General features: G+C 41.3%; 1 protein-coding gene across 6 annotated transcripts in view; it reads left to right on the top strand.

The window, feature by feature from the left end:
• The window catches only part of heatr5a (HEAT repeat containing 5a), a 96636-nt gene that overhangs the window by 16986 nt on the left and 58303 nt on the right, over positions 1–21347 (top strand). For all 6 annotated transcript variants that reach the window (XM_052025504.1, XM_052025514.1, XM_052025524.1 and 3 more), the window contains exons 6-14: positions 1030–1201; positions 6047–6204; positions 6780–7029; positions 9477–9632; positions 12325–12575; positions 13678–13789; positions 14609–14761; positions 19749–19848; positions 20217–20326. In XM_052025504.1, coding sequence (XP_051881464.1) covers positions 1030–1201; positions 6047–6204; positions 6780–7029; positions 9477–9632; positions 12325–12575; positions 13678–13789; positions 14609–14761; positions 19749–19848; positions 20217–20326 — 1462 coding nt within the window. The remainder of the gene's footprint in view (positions 1–1029; positions 1202–6046; positions 6205–6779; positions 7030–9476; positions 9633–12324; positions 12576–13677; positions 13790–14608; positions 14762–19748; positions 19849–20216; positions 20327–21347) is intronic.

The following is a 21347-nucleotide window of genomic DNA, read 5'->3' as shown; positions in this document are numbered from 1 at the left end:
GGTGCCCACCCAGCTAGTCTGAATTTCCTGCGTTTGGCTCATATCCCTCCAAGCCCCACTCCCCTCCATGTACCTAGCCATGTGCTTCTTAAATGATATTATTGTACCTGCCTCAACCACTTCCTCTGGCAGCTCATTCCATATACTCGCCACCCTCTCCATGAGAAAGTTGCCCCTCAGGTCCCTTTTAAATCTTTCCCATCTCACCTTAAACCTATGCCCCTGAGTTTTGGACTCCCTTAACCTGGGGAAAAGACCGCTACCATCCTCCTTATCTATGCCTCTCATAATTTTAAACACTTCTATAAGGTTGTCCCTCGTTCTCCTATGTTTCAAGGAATAAAGACACAGGTTGGCCAACCTCTCCCTGTAACTCTGGCCTTGTGAATCTTCTCTGCACACTTTCCAGTTTAACCATGTCTTTTCTATAATAGGACTCCAAAACTGTCCTCCCAAGTGCAGCCTCACTAACAACTTGTACAACTGCAATATGATGGCCCAACTCCTATACTCATTGCCTTGACTGATAAAGGCTAGCATGCTAAATGCCTTTTTCACCACACTGTCAACTGTGATGTTGCTTTCAATGTGCTATGCACTTGAACTCCTTGGTCCCTCTGTTCAATTACACTCCCTAGTGCCCAACCATTCATAGTATAAGTCCTACGCTGGTTTGACTTTCCATAATCATCACCTCACACTTGAATCCTGTCTCCTTATTGCTTTGTTCCCACTCCACATGAACATTTTTGCATGAGTCGATGTTCTGAGCAATGCTTGCTGGCTTTAACTGATCTTGTGTGATGATTGCTTCATTAAAAAAAGTAATTCTTGAACACCAATTCATTTTTAAAATCTGTTTCAGAATGGTAAATATTTGGTTTGAAGTTATTAACATTGAGCTCTTCACCAGAAGGATTTGTTAGTAGAATTAGTACGTTAGTTCCAGATGTGCTTTTTTTTAAAGGCTCTGATTGACTTGTTATTATGCCTGCTCTAGTGGATACTGACAGTATTTTTGTATTTCAGTGCCTTTTGGAACTTCAGAAAGAAGCTCTATTTATGTGGACGACAGAATTAGAAAATGTTGCTACGCTTTGTTTTAAAGCCTTTGAAGGTTCCAATTATGATGTACGTGTCTCTGTATCGAAATTGCTGGGAACTATTCTGGCTACGGCTGTAGTGCCTAAACAGGGCACAGGTGGGTGCTATCTATTTGTGTACATAAAATTTGTTTTAATTTATTTAAACCTGTTTCGATTCTGAAATGCAGCTTAAATACCAAACTAATAAACAAGATGAGCTTTATTTCTAGATTAATACATCTGGTAACATTGATTCTTGAACTTGTACTAACAATGATTTTGGTGAAGATGGGAACATGAATTTCTAAACTTGAACAGCTAAAAAGCTTCATGACGTTGGTTAATCCAATTGTTCAACTTGCCATATATTATGCATCTCTTTTATACAATATGTGAAATTTTAAATTAGACATTTAACACAGTAATATGTAACACGTTTTGTACTTGGTAGACATGTCATGTTAACCTCTCTTAATTGGCATTACTAATTTTACATGATGCAGTCTGAACTCTGTTGTAGCGTATTGGGTGGCACAGTGGCCCACTCCAGCAGCTCAGGATCAGTACTGACCTTGAGTGCTGTCTGCTTGGTGTTTGCACTAAGTGATTGTAGTGGGTTTCCTCTGGGTACTCCTATTACCTTCCACATCCCAAGTACTTCAGTGTCAATTGGTTCAACACACACAAGATGCTGGAGGAACTCAGCAGGTTAGGCAACATCTATGGAGGGAAATAAACAGTCGATGTTTCAGGTCGAGACCCTTCATCAGGACTGGGAAAGAAGAGGGCAGAACCTAGAATAAAAGGGTGGGGGAGGGGCAGGAGCACAAGCTGGCAGGTGAGAGGAGGAAGGGAGGTGGGTGTGACTCCCTTGTCCACATGTCCCCACTGATCACCCTCCTGGCACTTATCCCTGCAACCGTGCAAAGTGTTACACCTGCCCCTGCACCTCCTCCCTCACCACCACTCAGGGCCCGAGACATTCCTTCCAGGTGACGCAGGGCTTCACCTGTGAATCCCAGGGTGTCATTTTTTTGCATCTGGTGCTCCCAGTGCAGCCTCTTCTGCAATCTACCTGATGTAGGTTGGGTGACTGCTTCATTGAGCATCTTTGCTCCGTCCATTGCAACAGCTAGGATCTCCTGGTGGCCAACCACTTCAATTCCACTTCCCATTCCCATACTGACATGTCTATCCATGGCCTCCTCTACTGCCACTTTGAGGCCAAACACAGGTTGCAGGAGCAACACCTCATATTATGTCCTGGTAGTCTCCAACCTTATGGCATCAACTTCCGGTAACTCCTCCCCTCTGTTATCCCCCTTTTTTTCTCCCACTGCCCCCCCTCCTCCCCTTTGGTTTTCCCTCATTGTTGTGGCCCCTCACTCCTTTTCTTTCCACTCCACCACCCTCACGACCTGCCCATCACCTCCCTCTAGTACCCCACCTCCTTCCCTTTATTCCATAGTCTACTGTCCTCTCCTATTGGATTCCTCCTTCAGCCCTTTGCCTCTTCCACCTATCACCTCCTTGCTTCTCGCATCATTCCCTTTCATCACCCCCCGGCTCCCCCCTCCCGTCCTCTCCCCCCCCCCCTCCCGTCCTCTCCCCCCCCCCACCTCCCGTCCTCTCCCCCCCCCCCACCTCCCGTCCTCTCCCCCCCCCACCTCCCGTCCTCTCCCCCCCCCCACCTCCCGTCCTCTCCCCCCCCCCACCTCCCGTCCTCTCCCCCCCCCCACCTCCCGTCCTCTCCCCCCCCCCACCTCCCGTCCTCTCCCCCCCCCCACCTCCCGTCCTCTCCCCCCCCCCACCTCCCGTCCTCTCCCCCCCCCCACCTCCCGTCCTCTCCCCCCCCCCACCTCCCGTCCTCTCCCCCCCCCCACCTCCCGTCCTCTCCCCCCCCCCACCTCCCGTCCTCTCCCCCCCCCCACCTCCCGTCCTCTCCCCCCCCCCACCTCCCGTCCTCTCCCCCCCCCCACCTCCCGTCCTCTCCCCCCCCCCACCTCCCGTCCTCTCCCCCCCCCCACCTCCCGTCCTCTCCCCCCCCCCCACCTCCCGTCCTCTCCCCCCCCCCACCTCCCGTCCTCTCCCCCCCCCACCTCCCGTCCTCTCCCCCCCCCACCTCCCGTCCTCTCCCCCCCCCCACCTCCCGTCCTCTCCCCCCCCCCCACCTCCCGTCCTCTCCCCCCCCCCCACCTCCCGTCCTCTCCCCCCCCCCCACCTCCCGTCCTCTCCCCCCCCCCACCTCCCGTCCTCTCCCCCCCCCCCACCTCCCGTCCTCTCCCCCCCCCCCCACCTCCCGTCCTCTCCCCCCCCCCCACCTCCCGTCCTCTCCCCCCCCCCCACCTCCCGTCCTCTCCCCCCCCCCCACCTCCCGTCCTCTCCCCCCCCCCACCTCCCGTCCTCTCCCCCCCCCCCACCTCCCGTCCTCTCCCCCCCCCCCACCTCCCGTCCTCTCCCCCCCCCCACCTCCCGTCCTCTCCCCCCCCCCACCTCCCGTCCTCTCCCCCCCCCCACCTCCCGTCCTCTCCCCCCCCCCACCTCCCGTCCTCTCCCCCCCCCCACCTCCCGTCCTCTCCCCCCCCCCACCTCCCGTCCTCTCCCCCCCCCCACCTCCCGTCCTCTCCCCCCCCCCACCTCCCGTCCTCTCCCCCCCCCCACCTCCCGTCCTCTCCCCCCCCCCACCTCCCGTCCTCTCTCTCCCCCCCCCACCTCCCGTCCTCTCTCTCCCCCCCCCACCTCCCGTCCTCTCTCTCCCCCCCCACCTCCCGTCCTCTCTCTCCCCCCCCACCTCCCGTCCTCTCTCTCCCCCCCCCACCTCCCGTCCTCTCTCTCCCCCCCCCCCCACCTCCCGTCCTCTCTCTCCCCCCCCCCCACCTCCCGTCCTCTCTCTCCCCCCCCCCCACCTCCCGTCCTCTCTCTCCCCCCCCCACCTCCCGTCCTCTCTCTCCCCCCCCCACCTCCCGTCCTCTCTCTCCCCCCCCCACCTCCCGTCCTCTCTCTCCCCCCCCCCCACCTCCCGTCCTCTCTCTCCCCCCCCCCCACCTCCCGTCCTCTCTCTCCCCCCCCCCCACCTCCCGTCCTCTCTCTCCCCCCCCCCCACCTCCCGTCCTCTCTCTCCCCCCCCCCACCTCCCGTCCTCTCTCTCCCCCCCCCCCACCTCCCGTCCTCTCTCTCCCCCCCCCCCACCTCCCGTCCTCTCTCTCCCCCCCCCCACCTCCCGTCCTCTCTCTCCCCCCCCCCCACCTCCCGTCCTCTCTCTCCCCCCCCCCCCACCTCCCGTCCTCTCTCTCCCCCCCCCCCCACCTCCCGTCCTCTCTCTCCCCCCCCCACCTCCCGTCCTCTCTCTCCCCCCCCCCCCCACCTCCCGTCCTCTCTCTCCCCCCCCCCCACCTCCCGTCCTCTCTCTCCCCCCCCCCCCACCTCCCGTCCTCTCTCTCCCCCCCCCTATCACCTGCCAGCTTATACTCCCCCCAACCTTTTTATTTTGGCTTCTGCCCTCTTCCTTCCCAGCCCTGATGAAGGGTCTTGACCTGAAACGTTGACTGTTTATTTCCCTCCACAGATGTTGCTTGGCCTGCTGAGTTCCTCCAGCATTTTGTGTGTGTTGCTCCAGATTCCTGCATCTACAGAATCTCTTGCATCTCCGAATGTTGATTGGTTTGTTGGCAACTAAATTGCCCCAAGCCTACATGTGGATGCAACAATTGATGGGAACATGGGGAGAATAGGTTACAGGGGAAATTAGTGGGGGTATGTGATTCTTTTGTGAGCTGGCATAGATATGATGGGCTGACTCATGTCCCACGTTGTAAGGAAATAGGGAAATATGTTTTGAGCCACCGCAGGGCTTTTTGTCCATTGAGTAATTGGAGCTTGCTATCTTTGACCTTTGTAAAACTTAACTATTTCAGAATTGTCCTGGCTGATCACCTTCAATGTATCTAAATTTTGTTTTTGTTTTATCCACTGGGAAGTCCCACTTGCCATGATCTTGTTCTTGGATCTATATTGTCTTCCGGTCCACCAAAGCCTCAAATTTAAAATTATCAACGTCTTCCCTTGTGTGGTTGGTGATCTCCATTTCTCTAGCCTTGTCTAATTCTTCCAGATCTCATAACTAAGGGACATGTAAGAGACTGTTAGACACGTGAATGATAGAGAAATGGAGAGCTACGTAAGAAGGGAAGGCTTGGATGGATGTTAGACCAGGATAAAATGTCGGCACAACATTGTGGGCCGAAGGCCCTGTACTGTGCTGTAATGTTCTATGTTCTCTTAGCTCTTGTGATTATTTTTTCTCACTTATTCATCTTGCCCCTGATTATCATGTTTTCGACAATGTGAGCCACACTGAAATTACTCCCCCAAAAGGAACATCACTTCTCTTTCCTCTTGATATAACTTTCTTTTCCTTGATAATTGGTATCCAAGCCACCTTTGAGATTAAGTGTTGGCCCTCTGCAATTTAGTGCTTGTTACTTTGTCTCAGTGGCTTGAAGTTTCTGATATATTCTGAAATTGTGCACCTTCTAAAAATGAAATTTAAGTCATCACTTTATTCTGATGAGCTGTCAGCTGCTACTTTCTATTTTCTTGTAATCCACAATGAATTGGACATGTTTTTCACAAATGCTACTTATTTCATCCACTGCTGATGAATGAAGAGCTAACCAAACTCTTGAGAATCAAAGACCAGACTCTCTGGGCCCAAGTCTGACATTCAAAACAAGCCAAGAATCCCAATTTTACTGGCATTGCATGAAATTGAAGTTTTAGTTCTGGTATCACGGCATAGGCCAATATATTTGTTGAGCAAGTCAAATCACTGAGTTCTCGGTTCAGTATTCCCTATAAGGTTAGTCAATAACCTGGAAAATGTATTGAGGAAAGAAATGCTATTGTAAGCCACCATGTATCTTCGCTTTTGCTTTTTAATAAATGTTCATATTTTTCTCCAGGTGCAAGACAAGTGGTTCGTAAAACCTCACTGGAGGAAGCAATGGACTTGTTAGCTTCTGGCTTCCTGCGAGGTGGCAGTGGGTTCTTGCGTGTCAGTGGAGAGATACTGAAAGGATCCAGCTCTGTGAACCGGGATGTTAGGATTGGAGTAACTCAGGTTAGATTTGATTCTTGCCTTTTTGAGAAATCATTAGTTGCATTGACCTTTTAGCTGCATATTTAAGTACAGTTTCATTTACCAAGGAAACAAATGAGTTTGGTAAAGGGTAAAAGAAAAATCCAAGAACACTTGTTGATATTTGCTTTCCTTCTATCAATGTCTTAAGATTGGGCTATTTTTGTTCCCTTTTGCTGCTGGATCACAGTCAACCTCATCTAACCTGAGCAGAAGGATTTCTACTATTCCTTGCATTAGAATGAAATGCTGCACTATATTAGTGATGCAGTTTAAAAAATACAGCAAAATCTAATAATAGACCAAATAATCATTCTGATGGAAGTAAGTCCTGGGACGTAACTTTATATCTTATGGTTGATTGAATTCTGAGTGATCAACTGAGCTGCAGTTTATACATTTTATTGTTCTTGCAAAATACATAATGATTTTAAGATCATGTATTGGGTAGAGATGGAAGGAAGTAACTCAATGCTTCACGTTAATGTTATTTTAAAATAGTTTTGTTTAGTACTGAAATAAGAAATCTACAGAAATTTCACATCCATCTTTTATAGGCCTATGTTACATTTGTTTCTACACTTGGTGGTCAGTGGTTGGAACTGAACTTTGCTTCCCTACTTGGACATATTTTGGAGTTGGTGTCCCATCCAAAAGCTACCCAGACTCAAATTGATGCCATTTGCTGTCGTCGTTGTGTTTCATTTATTCTTCGGGCCACAGTGGGAAATCTACTTGGAGAGAAAGCTCAGATTGCAGCAGCAAAGGAGATCTGTCAGGCTGTGGGTAAACAGAAGAAAGCTGTAGGTATGAAGCATGCCTTTTTGCGTGTACATTTAGTGATTTTGGCTGTTAGATGAGCAATGCATAATGCCTGAACGTCATTAATGTTGTTTCTTTGTGCTATATATGGTGTATTTCTTAATAATATGTTAATGTCTGTGGTTGCTAGACTAGTCCTCAACATTGGCTCCAGACTTTGTCTTATGGTATCAGGTTAAACATGAAGAAGAAAACCACTACCCTGATAATATCAGTTGGCCTATCTCAGTTGAAGCATCAACACTTCAACATTTGGTAGAAGTATCAAGGGCACAGAATACCTTCTGAGTCGGGGTTTCATTGTCTTTCATCATTGCTCCTATACATCCATAAGGCGCAGTGAAATAGCAGCAGCAGAAATGTGTCTCACCACAATCTTTGACCTCGTGGCCTGGTATATCCATCACTTGACTGTTACAATCAAGTCAGGATATAGATTAGTGTTCAGTGAGGCATGCAGAAGGGTATATCACCAGGCATACCTAAAATTTAGGTGCCAACATGCCAACTTAGTTGCATCTTAACCCGTTCCGATGCAGTTGCCACACTGGAATTTACCTGCCAAGAACAAATCAGAGGTTGGGTGCCCTGCAAATTGTGACTTCTCTCCTGATAGCTGTTATGAACCAGCAACAAAAGAAACACACTGAGTCATGATTCAGTTTTAAAAACTATTTTATTAATAACTACTTATAATAAGAAAAATAAAAGTAAGAATGTTAGAAGTAAAAATGTTAAACCTTGAACATTAACCCCAAAAACTAAACTCGTCATGTGTGTGTGGCAAAGTCCCAAACTCCAAGTCCAGGAATGGTTCTTAAAGTTCAGTTCAGCAAGCCATAAGGTGAAACGTGAGCAAAGGCTTCTTCAACAACCACCGTTGTCTGAAGATAAGACATAGATGTAGAGAACATAGAGAGAGTAATCACGAAATCCAAATGTTCCACAATGGAACCCAAAGGACACCTCAGTGTTTACTCGGTAGTGACTTCCTCACCCTGAAAAGCATCCGAGTCGTGGCCATCCACACATGTACCTGTTTCCTTCTACAGGTCAGCAACAAAGTGAACTCCACCAGATTACTCCTAATTTTCATACGTGGATTGCAGTGACATACACAGTTATTGTTTCTCATCCATCGATAGAGAAACTAGCAGGCTGGTGTGTCTCTCTCTTTTCTCTCGCGCTCTCTTTTCGCGCTCGCGCTCTCTTTTCTCTGACTGACTTCTTCAACAACATCATTACGTCCTTTATTTTCTGTTGAAGCATGCTGCGCGCGCACACACACCAACAACTACTACTAGCTCTATCTTAAAGGGATATTCACCGAGTCCATAACATAGCACAGAACCTCTTTGTCATCTAAAAGGCACAAGTCAGGAATGTAGTGAGATACTCTCCACTTGCATAGATGAATGCATTTCCAACAACACCCAAGCTTGTCACCATCAAGGGCAAAGCTTGCTTGATTGGTATACCATCCAATACTCTGAACATTTGTTGCCTTCACCATCGTGGCACCATCACTAAAGTTTATGCCATCTATGACATACACTAGTTTTTGCCTGGCCTTCTTTGATGTAGCTCTTAAATCCATGACTTCTACCACCAAGAAGAGCAAGTGTAGGAGGTGTGTGGGACCATCATTATCATATTGCTACTCCTTTGCTACTTATTCTAAATCCTGGAACTTCCTACCCAATTTCTGCGTGACTGAGGCCTTCACTGGAAAGGCTGTAGCAGTTCAAGGTAATAGCTTCCCATCCCTTCTTAAGGTCAGTTAGGGATGGGTAATAAATGGCTAGCCAGTTATGCCTTCATGCTGAAAGATGAATTTAAAAAAATTAGACCTTGAAAGAAAACAATAGATTGTGAATAAATTTTTGACATTCTGAACCTTTCCATTCTGTATATATCTTGTCACAATACAATGTAGAAATGGCTTGGACTAGGTACTGAACTTTATAAAACATATTTGAACCAATGCATCTTTATGTTGTGTCCACTCTGTGAATTAATTTATCTTTAAAAATATGCTTGTGTTCTGGTATTTAAACATCCAGGTTTTTCTTAATCTCTTGAAATTTAAGTAATTTCTTCACTTTGAGTCCCTTGCTTTATTTTGTTGCTCAGTAAAGAGTGAGAGGTTAAAATGTAATTCTGATGGCTTATTTTGATGGCATGTGTGCTTTTCCATACTGCCTCTGTCAAGACTGAAAGATGAGACACTGCCTCACATTTGGAATTAATTCATTCCATAGTCCATTGCAGAGATTTAGAGTTTAAGTGCTCTGGTTTGCCTGAGTGCTTGGGTTTATTAAATTAACTAATGCAGAAATATTGCCATTTAAAAAATTCTGAATGCATCATTGGTGTTCTTAGTTTGATGTTATATCTGCAGCAATTCAATTTAAGTTTGTTTTAATTTCCAGATGCTGCAATGAATGACAGTAATGTGGAGATGAAAGTAGGTACAATGGATGTATCTGCCAGCCAGCATGTGCTTGTCTGTGCCCTTCAAGAGTTAGGTAGTCTAATACAGGCCCTTGGTTCTACTGCTGCCCCACTGCTTCTGGATTCTACCACAGGTAATCTGAAGCTCTATGGCTGTCCTTGATTTGTTTACAAATCTGATTTTTGGATTTAAAAATTTCAGATCCCAGCCACTTTGGTCAACAGAGGTATTTTTGTACGATTTTATATGGATACAAAACTAAAGTTGTATGCAGAGAAACACTGTGGAAATGCTCTTAGTTGGGTAAATAAACACCGTGGAACAATCATGCTGCTCACAAAATGCATCAGACAGATTGTTGGAACAGAACAGTTGGTTCTAATTCTACTCTTTTGTTCTTTGAATTAGCTAATTAAATTGTCTTTCTTGAGCTAATCAGGATGTTAAATCTCAATTGTCATCGATGCCTTCTGGAAATGTTCTTCCTGCTCTTGTTGTCTGCAGCAAATTGGCTGAATTATATTTTAGTAAGATTCTGATATTACACTGTCCAATGATTTGGCATCTGATTAACATGCCCCTGTTTCCGGGGCTCCTTTTAATTCACTGGGTTCACCGAAAAATTTATTATACCTCTGTGCAAAATGTAAAACAAAAGAGTGAATTAAAAGTAGATTGGGATATTAATAGGATTAATGTACAATATCTAGAAAATCTCCCAATCCAGCACCACCACAGTCCCAGAGGTGCTGGATTATCATTGTTTTACTGTGGCTCTATTTGTATACAAAGGTATCAGTAGATTCTTATCACAGACTTGATCTTAAATTGGTCCAGACTGTTTCATCAGCTCTGTTCACTTTTGTGCTAATTTTCGTACCAATATAAATTCTGGAACCTTCAGTTTAATTGTCAGTTATTTTAACAAAATGCTACCATTACGATCTGTTCTTGTGCAAATTGGAAATTATGTGCACACTTATTTTCCAACGATACCATCATTTTAACCTAAGCAAATCTACTCCAGCATTTTCATCTGGATGTTGGTATTTGTAAAAATATCTTTATTTATGGCACAATACTGCTGACTAAAGAGTCCTAAGAATTTGTGATGCTAGGTATGATGGATTCTTGACAACTGTGTCCTGTCCAAAAAGAAGAATCGTACAGCATTCATTATGTTCAAAGTAAAGTTTTATATACACTCCCAAGGCATACAGCAATTGCCTACGAGTTGTATCATTTGGACTAAATGGAAATGATAGTCTGCTGAATAATCATGCCTTGAAGTATGCAAATATTTATTGGAAAAATATATTTAAACAAAAGTAAGTCTGGGCTGTATTTGCTCCTGTGGTTTTCTTATTACCAATCCACCAATTATAAAACATATGCTGGATAAGTTGGGGTCAGGCATTGTTTGTATTTTGATTCCATGTCCCTTTCATCACAAGTGAGAAAAATTTGAGGTAAAATAAGTTGAGGTGCAGAGAATGGGAGGAGAGAACCAAAGGTAGAGCAGATGGACCCTACCACTCTTCCAACCACCACCCCCCTCCCCCCCCCCCCATCCTCTCCTCCCAAAGGGATGGCTTGTAGTAGTTTAACCATAGAACCATACAGCACAAAACAGGCCCTTCGGCCCACCATGTTGTGCCGTCCATCAAACCACCCTCACACTATCTAAACCTTTCCTCCCGCATATCCCTCTATCTCACATTCCTCCATGTGCCTATCCAACAAACTCTTGAACCTGTGCAATGTATCTGCCTCCTCCATCACCCCAGGTAGTGCATTCCATGCACCAACCACTCTCTGGGTGAAAAACCTCCCCCTGACGTCTCCCCTGAACCTCCCACCCATAACCTTAAAGCCATGCCCTCTCATTGGTGCCCTGGGAAGGAGGCGCTGGCTGTCTATCTATTCCTCTCAATATTTTATATACCTCTATCATGTCTACCCTCATCCTCCTCCTTTCCAGTGAATAAAGCCCTAGCACCTTAAGCCTCTCCTCATATTTCATACGCTCTAATCCAGGCAGCATCCTGGTAAATCTCCTCTGCACCCTCTCCAACGCCTCCACATCCTTCCTATAATGCGGCGAGCAAAACTGAACACAGTACTCTAAGTGTGGTCTAACTAGAGTTTTGTAAAGCTGCATCATCACTTCGTGACTCTTAAACTCAATCCCACGACTTATGAAAGCTAACATCCCATAGGCCTTCTTAACTGCTCTATCCACCTGTGAGGCAACTTTCAGTGAACTGTGAATATGCACCCCCAGATCCCTCTGCTCCTCTACACTGACCATTATTTTGGATATGGATGACAAGCTAGGTCTTCCCATGGATTACAAAACTTAAATTGTTGATTACCACAGGACATATAGATGTGGATAGAAAATGGTAAATGGCTGTCATTAGGAAGCATTTTCTTTACGCAGAACGCATGGAGCATTTGGCGGTGGTCTTCCCAGGGAATACTTGAGGTAAAAACTCTGGAATTATCCAAGATGCAATTGGAAGTGAGGGGAATGGGGTTGGGATAGAACAAGCATGATGGTGGGGGAAGAACTCCTGTTAATAAGTTCAGGTGAAAGGATGTGTTTAGTTGGATGACTGAGTTTCCTCATCTGTGCCCACGCTGCATTGGTCCAACACGAGATTCAGGTGTTTAACAGATCACCTGGAAGCCAACTTAAAGACTCCTCAAATGCTTCAATAAAGATCTGAACTTGATGTTGAAGAAAATGTAATATTTTATAAGTGTAGGTGCGAACTCTCATTTGTGCATTGTTGTCTAAATATGCTCTCCTCTTCTGTCAGGTGTGTTGGACAAAGTCATTTCAGTGCTGCTTCATCCAAGTCTTTCTGCAAGACTAGCTGCAGCTTGGTGCTTGCGTTGTTTTGCAGTGGCACTGCCATTCAAGGTTTCTCCTTTGCTGGATCGTTGCATTGAACGCCTGAATGCTCTCCGATCATCCCCTGAGGCAGTAACTGGCTACAGTTTCGCAATAGCAGCGCTGTTAGGAGCAGTGCAACATTGCCCATTGGGCATTCCTCATGGGAAAGGAAAGGTGATGGTTTTGCTAATATATTCTTGGAAGAAAAATATCAAATATTTGGAAATATGTGAAATAACTCGAGTTGAGAGCTGTTGAGTAAGATTGATGTTGCTGCCTTTGAAGTCCAGATCTGCATTTTAATCTTTTCTTATTGAATACAAATTAAGAATGCTGGAAATTGTTAGTGGGACAGGTAGCATGATGACCTTTCATCAGAACTGATATAACTTAGAAATTTAACATAGTTTAAATTGCAGAGAAGGGGGAGGGATGGTCAGAACAAGGTAATATCTGTGATATTGCTGATACCAATGGCCACTGACTGACATAATAGCATTGGTGACAGCTGAGAAAGGATGGTGTTTAAAGAAAGTTACTGGTTGGGTGTCTGTTCGAGGAAGAATTGAAGGGCCCTTTAGCCATAATGATATGGGTTGGAGGTATAGAGGCCCATGGTGAAAATGAACTGGTTGGGACATCAAAACTTGTAAATTATTGAAGTGGTAGGTGCTATCAGTGATGTCATGGACATCAGTGGTAAGAGGCTGGATAGAAACATGGTGGAAGATAGAAGTTCAGAGGGACAAGAACAGGCTGAAATGATGGGTTTGCTGGAATACTTCTGCTTGTGGGCTTTCAGGAGAAAGTAGTGTACGGTTAGGGGATTCTGAGAGTGAGGATCTCCAGAGTCAATGACTATTTGGAGACCATGGCCTGTTGTTTAAAGACCGGCTGTGGTCCAGAAGAAACTATGTTGAGGAGTCAGAGCTGGGGTTCAGAATTTAGAAGGGAGAGATCAGTTTGTTAAATAACAACGGCACCAATTTTTTTGTGGGTTTGTTGGCAATACTTGTGCTGGTCTGTAATAATGGAATGTTGCAACTTCAACTTTTTATAACTATGATACATGATTCATCTGATGTAATGTTTAACACATTAGAGCCTTCCATCTTTCTTTTCCTTTGTTTTTAGGAGGATAGTTTTGTTATTTACTGTTAAGTCTTTAACTGTGAAAGTCATTTCCCCACATTTGTCTTATGTTATCGTTATGCTGCACTGTTGATTTTATTCCTGCTTGTGCATATTTAAGTACTGTTTTAAATTTGTGTTCAAGTTGATTATGACTCAAGCAGAGGAGATTTTGTGTACAGCTGTCCAAAACAGTCGCCTCTCAGTGCAACGAACGCAGGCTGGTTGGCTTCTGATTTCTGCACTCATGACACTAGGTAAGATTGTTATGTCACAGCAGTTATACAACTTTGTTCTGTTTATTTCCTTGTGATTGCAGATATTTTGATATTGTGAAAACAATGTAATTATTTTCAAGATATCAAGGTGTACGAGACTAAAATTGATATTTGAAAAATCAACATCCTCCCTCATCAGTTTTAACAACATTAACCCTTTGTTCCCTCAATCAGCCACTCCATCTCTAAGCCTGCATTTCTCTTTGTCGCTTTGAAATTTACAGCACATACGAATGAAAAAAAATGCATAAGATTGTGAAGTAGAACTTCTGATCAAATTAAAAATTAATCTGCCAATACCAACAAGATGACAAGTTGAAGTGAATGAAATGTACATTTGTTTCAATTCCAGTTTGAAGGACTGTTCATAAAAACATTTTACAAATTTCACTCTTGTGTATAACATCATTTCAATGTTTTTCAAGAGTTTAAACTACCATGAAGTGTGGGCTTTTGCACACATTTGAGAAAATTTGTCTGTTAGACAGTTGTGATTGTGCCTCTGCTACTAACATGATCATGGGATGATGTCCAAAGTCTTGCTGATAAAACAAACAACATTACATATTTTATTTAAGACTGAAATTTGTAAAAGTAGTTTATAGATGTTTCTTTTAACTGGATTTTTGAAACAAGTGTAAATTTCATTCATTTCAAATTATGTAAAACACTAACAAATTTTAGCATTGGCACTTAAAAAAAATTTGTGAAAAGTACTATTTATCCATTGTTTCCTCATTCTTATGTGCTTGCAAATTTCAAAATAATAAAGATTTTCAAATCAATCTGTAATTTCAGGACCAGCAGTCATTCACCACCATCTTCCAAGAATTCTTTTGCTTTGGAAAAGTGTATTCCCACAATCTCCAAAGGACTTGGAAACAGAGATAAATCGAGGGGACTGCTTCACCTGGCAGGTGACATTGGAAGAACGGGCAGGAGCTCTGTGTGGTAAGATGTGCAGCTGTCATTAATCAGTGGACTTGTTCCAAGTTAATTTCCATTAGTTAATGCATGTTCTTTGAACACATTTTGTTTGGAGGGGAGAAAATTGCATTAGATTCTGGAGAGCAGATTATTTTCGTTCAGGAGACTCACATCAGGAAGAAAGATAATCAACTTTTTTTAGATTTTGGAGGGGTCAACAGTTCCATTCGAATTCACAAGCAAAGGTGAAAGGAGCTTCTATTTTTATAGACTCCTCAATTTCGTTTGTTCATCATGAGACAATATCAGACCCAAATGGTAGATTTTTATCAATTACTGGTCTGCTTCATAATAAAAAAGTTGTTATGGTTAATGTTTATGCACCCAATGTAGATCACCCTGAATTTTTTAAACATCTATTTGCATTATTTCCTAATTTAAATGAATACACTCTGATTATGGGTGGAGATTTTAACTGTTGTCTAAACCCTTCCATGGATAGATCTGTATCAAATCCTGCACTTCCAAACAAATCCGCTGTCTTTATTAATTCCTTTTTAGTTGAATCTGGAATTCTAGATGCTTGGAGATTTCTACATCCATATGATAAAGAATTTTCATTCTTTTCTCATGTTTACCATAACTACTCGAGGATTGATTATTTTTTTATTGATGCTAGATTAGCTCCACTTACTATGGACTGTAAATACGATGCAGTTGCCATTTCTGATCATGCACCATTGACTTTATCAATTAAATTACCAGATGTATCCTTGGATGTCAGACAATGGCGATTTAATCCTTCTCTATTACAAGACTCAGATTTCATCCAATTTATCAAAGAACAGATTTCATTTTTCTTTTTAACTAATTTTACTGAAAAAATTTCCAGTGGGATAATATGGGATACTTTTAAAGCATATATCCGTGGTCAAATTATTTCATATTCCGCTGCCTTGAAAAAATGAACTAATAATGAAATACGTATATTGGTTGACAAGATTAAAGAAATCGATTAAAAAATATTCTGATACTCTGAATCTGGAGCTTTTTAAAAAGAGAACAGAACTCCAATTACAACATAGTTTATTATTAACATCTTCAATTGAAAATCTACTACTTAAAAACAAAAGTCAATTTTATATACATGGTGACAAATCCAGTAAATTATTGGCCAACCAATTGAAAGCTACTTTATCTAAACATCAGATTAATAAAATTTGTAAACCGGATGGTACCTACACGATAGATCCTGTTCAAATCAACAAATCCTTTCAAGAATTTTATTCTTTATACCAATCAGAATCCCCTGAGGATCCTACTTTAATACATGAATTTTTAAGAGATCTGAAGATTCCCCAGCTATCGTTAAATGAACGTTCTACATTAGATGCTCCCATTTTGGAGGAAGAAATAAAGAAAGTAATATTTTCAATGAACTCGGGTAAAGCTCCCGGCCCTGACGGATATACAGCTGAATTTTTTAAATCCTTTTCCTATATTCTTGCTCCCTGGTTAGCCAAAATTTTTAAAGATGCCCTATCAGTGGGTAAACTACCAGAATCTTTCTGTGAAGCAACTATTTCTTTAATTCTTAATAAGGATAAAGGTCCCACTGTGCATCTTATGGACCTATTTCTTTATTAAATGTAGATTCAAAAATATTTTCCAAAATATTGGCCTTTTGACTGGAAAAGGTTCTCCCACAAATTATCTCTGAAGATCAGACAGGATTTATTCAAAATCGTTATTTACATTTTAATATTAGGAGATTAATGAATATTATATCTACCCCTTCATCCCAAATTCTAGAATGTGTTGTTTCACTAGATGCTGAAAAGGCGTTTGACGGAGTCGAATGGGAATATCTATTCACTACACTTCAAAAATTTAATTTTAGCCCTAAATTTATATCTGCGATTAAAATGATTTATTATACACTTATGGCTTCAATACTTACTAATAATCAAAGATCTCCTTTGTTTAGGCTTTGTCGAGGTACTAGACAAGGTTGCCTGTTAAGCCCTTTATTATTTGATATTGCTTTAGAACCCTTGGCTATTGCACTTCGGGACTCTTCAAATGTATGTGGCATTACTCGCGGACAGATTATTCATAAGATATCTCTCTACGCCGATGACCTGTTACTTTATATTTCTAATCCGGATGAATCTATCCCCACAGTACTATCACTTCTAGATCAGATTAGTGTTTTTTCTGGCTATAGATTAAATCTTAATAAGAGTGAACTTTTTCTAGTGAATATGCAAACCCCAATTTATAGCCAATTAGCTTTTAGATTGGTAACTGACTATTTTATGTACTTAGGTGTTAAAATTACCAAGAAACGTAAGGACTTATTTAAAGCTAATCTATTGCCTTTAGTTGACCATGTTAAACAATTATTTACTAAGTGGTCTCCACTGTCTTTATCATTGGTAGGCTGAATTAATGCGATTAAGATGAATATTTTACCAAAATATTTATATTTATTTCAAGCGATTCCAACTTTTGTCCCGAAATCTTTTTTTGACACTATTGATTCTAAAATTCTTTCATATATTTGGCAGAATAAAAACCCAAGGTTAAGTAAGAAATATTTACAAAAATTAAAAAAGGATGGTGGTTTGGCCTTGCCTAACTTTAGATTATACTATTGGGCAATTAATATCAGATATTTAATTTTTTGGATACAACATGCTGATGTAATTCATTGCCCCAAATGGGTATGCCTTGAGCACCAATCAGTTCTTGACTTTTCATTAGTTTCTATTTTAGGTGCTTCACTCCTTTTTGCACTGACCAAGTTAAGTAAACATACGACTAACCCAATTGTTAAACATACAATACGAATATGGTTTCAATTTCGTAAATTATTTGGATTGAATAAATTTAATTTGTCAAGTCCCATTCAATCTAATTTTTTCTTTCATCCATCCAGAGCTGACTCAGCTTTTTCCATATGGAAAAGGAAGGGAATAGTATGTTTTCGTGATCTATTCATTGATAACTGTTTTTCATCTTTTGAACAATTGTCTAATAAATATAATTTGCCTAGATCACACTTTTTTAGATATTTGCAGACTAGAAATTTTTTAAAAACTACTATACCCTCTTTTCCGACACCTTACAAAATTGAAACTACGGAAAAGATTTTAGGTCTTAATCCTTATCAGAAGGGCTTGTTAGTGACAATTTATTATTTAATTATGAAAATACGTCTAGAATCATTAGAAAAAATTAAGACTGAGTGGGAAAGTGAACTCCAGACATCTATACCTATAGACACTTGGAAGAAAATTCTTCATTTAGTCAATACATCTTCAATGTGTGCCGGACGCTCGTCGATACAGTTTAAGGTAGTCCACAGGACCCATATGTCCAAAGATAAGTTAGCTCGTTTTTATAACCATATAAATCCTATATGTGATAGATGTAAATCGAATGTGGCTTCTTTGACACACATGTTTTGGTCCTGTCCTCTCCTGGAAAAATATGGGAAAGACATTTTTAACATTATTTCAAACGTATTGAAGATTGATTTACACCCTCACCCTATCACTGCACTTTTTGGATTACCAAGGATAGAATCTGGCCATTTATCTCCTTCCGCTAACTGTATGATTGCTTTTGTTACATTAATGGCCAAACGATCCATTTTGCTTAAATGGAAGGAGCCGATACCCCCTACTACTTTTCAATGGTTTTCTCAAACTATATCATATTTAAACTTGGAAAAAATTAGGAGTGGTACTGTTGATCCTTTGCTTAAATTTGAAGATATTTGGAGTCCATTTATTCAATATTTTCACGAGGTAGATCCCCTTTCAATAACTTTCCAACTTGGAGGAACGGACTTGACGACATAATATTGCTCTGTTTCTGCTGAGAAATTTTAGCCCAGTTTTTTTTGTTGTTTTTTTTTTAATTTTTTTTTGTTTTATATTTTTTTTATTGATTTGGTTTTTTTCTAATTTATATATTAAATCTTTTTCTTTCCTTTCTTTTGTATTATATTCATTTACTAAGAGATCGTTGGATCTTCAGATTTTTAAAAATATTTTATTGTTCTTTATTATTATCTATGCTATGATTGTTATCCTGATCTCTTTGTATTACATGTATAAATATTGATGCTATATATCAATCTGTATTAATTTGAAAACTAATAAAAAGATTGAAAAAGAAAAGATTCTGGAGAGGATGCCAATTAAGCTTTAATGAAATACAAAATTAAAAGTTCAAACCCATTTTGTTTTCAAGTTGTACAGAATTGAGATGCCATGACATTGTTCATAGTTAGAGAAAACAAGCCACAATGCTCATTAAATTCTCCTCCAATCCATATACTGATTTAATTTGCATTTTAAATATTCCTTTTGTTTTGGCACTGGACATGTTATGTAGGGTGCACACTGAATTATGAGATATAAACTGCAAGTCCTGAATCCAATAATTATTTTATTGCGTGAGTTAACAATCATCCACTTAGAATGAGTTGATTCCATTGCCTTGCTGCAATGTAGCTATTCATTTTTACTACCAATACAATCAAACAAAGTTTCACAGAAAATTTTTAGTTAAGTGGCAGATGCTAAGGAAAGTTATTTACCTTTTTTTATTTACACATCTTGATTAGGCTATGTGCTGCAGCAGTCTTCCTGTAAATCTTTTGTTTGTCTCTTAATTGTGCAATTTGGATGGGTTCTAAGGTTTTGTATCATTGCAGGTATCAGTGAACAAGTGTTGTAGATTAGTTAGTAAATCCTGACTGTGGTAAATTAGACGAAGCTAATTTTGGATAATCAAAAAGTAGAAATTGACTTGCAGAGTCCAACTAAAGTAACAAGACATAAGGCTACCTTGGGTGAAAAGCAGAAGCATTAAAGGCACTAAATCTAGGCAAAGCATTCACGTGTGGGATTTTATTCTGCAATACATTTTGAAAATAGTTGTTTCAAGATTTTAAAATTAGCTATGTACTGATTTTTCTGTTCTTCCCTTCTCCAAGCAATGAAAAGCTTTGCATTACATTGTGGAGATCTGTTTTCTGGTGATGTAATTGAGAGACTCCTTCCACCACTTAAGTCTGCTGTGGCTTTATCAACAGAGTAAGTTATATTAGCAGTTAAACAGCCATTTATCAAGATATTTGCCTTGTTTAACTGTTAAATTACATACTTTTGGTTATAAAATTTTTGAGCAAGGTAACTGATGAAATGTTAGTGTTATGCTTATTTATGTATCATGATCAACTATAAATAATTAAATGAATATTGCATTTTCTGCAATAAAGACCCCTCCCTTCCCTATACCATACCATATTTTTCTGTGACATTTGTCAGAGTAATAATACTGAGGTAGAAAACACAACTGTAACATGAGGCTGTGATGTGCCTAAAGTACAGTAAATTGGAAGAAATACAAGTGAATTGCTTCTCTGTCATGCTAAGAGACAAAATGATTTTTTTTATCTTAGATTGCCTTCACTTAATAAGTCCTATGGAACTCCTTTGAAAACCGCATCAGTGGTATTTAGACAACGGTTATATGAGATCTTGGCTTTGCTGCCACCTAAAACCTATGAAGGTAGGTGCAATAGAAATACTGTCTCATCTGATGTGCATTTACAGTATTTAATGGGTTAAAGTTGTAATAAAATAATTTAAATGTTTTCTTTATTGGTTTCTCTTGAAAATTTATTTCATTTCTTTTAACTGTGGATATAATGTCCCAAAAATTGGAGAATGCAGAAAGGTACAAATGATAGTCAATCAAGGGGCTGTAGAGAGGGAGGAACAATACTATCACAAGAAAAGAATTTGAGGCCAACTAATTGGACGAAAGGGTGACAAGTCCCCACAACTTAGACTCTTAAAGGAAGTGACTGTTGCGATGGTGGTAAGGAGAAATTGTTTTTCGTTGTCAGCCATAGGAGCCTTCTGTCTGAGAGAGCTGCAGAGAACATGTTCAAGGAAAAGAATGACAGACATTTAAAGTACATGGATGTATGCAGTATTGGGAGAGAACAGGAGTGTGGTGTTGAGGTCAAAATTCCATCAACCATGACTTACTGGAAGGTGGAGCAATTTTGGGGGGATGACTGTCCTACCCCTGCTCTTTTTTTTATGTTTTAATGACAAGGTAAATGATCAATCAACACCAGCTGGGAGGAGTTTACAACATTTCCCTCCTCGACTGACACCAAAAAAGTGTGGTGTTCATTTGATGCTTGAAATTAAATGGTAGAATTTAAGCTGTTTCTTCTGTGGATTGGTTGAAAATAATTTGCTCTGCAAAAAGAGACCAGCAATGCAGCTTGGGGCTCTTTTTCTTACTATCTTTGAACAGATTTATGAATATTCTCATAGACTTATTAGAAAAGTATTGGGGGATGAGGCACAATGGAGTTTGGATTTGGTAAAATGCCACTTCTATGTTTTTTTATCTTTCGAGATGATTGGCCAAGTACCAAATTATCGAAATGGAGGATCGAAAAAGAGGAAGTTAGTGGTGGCTAGTTATTTTTCAAACTCGCACAAGAAATAATTTCAGTTACCTTTTGGCTGAAATGATGAATTTTCTTTATTTCCTCTGTGCTGCCATCAAA

This window comes from Pristis pectinata, chromosome 1 (genome assembly GCF_009764475.1).
Source record: "Pristis pectinata isolate sPriPec2 chromosome 1, sPriPec2.1.pri, whole genome shotgun sequence".
NCBI classification, from domain to species: Eukaryota; Metazoa; Chordata; class Chondrichthyes; order Rhinopristiformes; family Pristidae; genus Pristis; species Pristis pectinata.
This window is presented reverse-complemented; position numbering and strand designations above follow the sequence as displayed.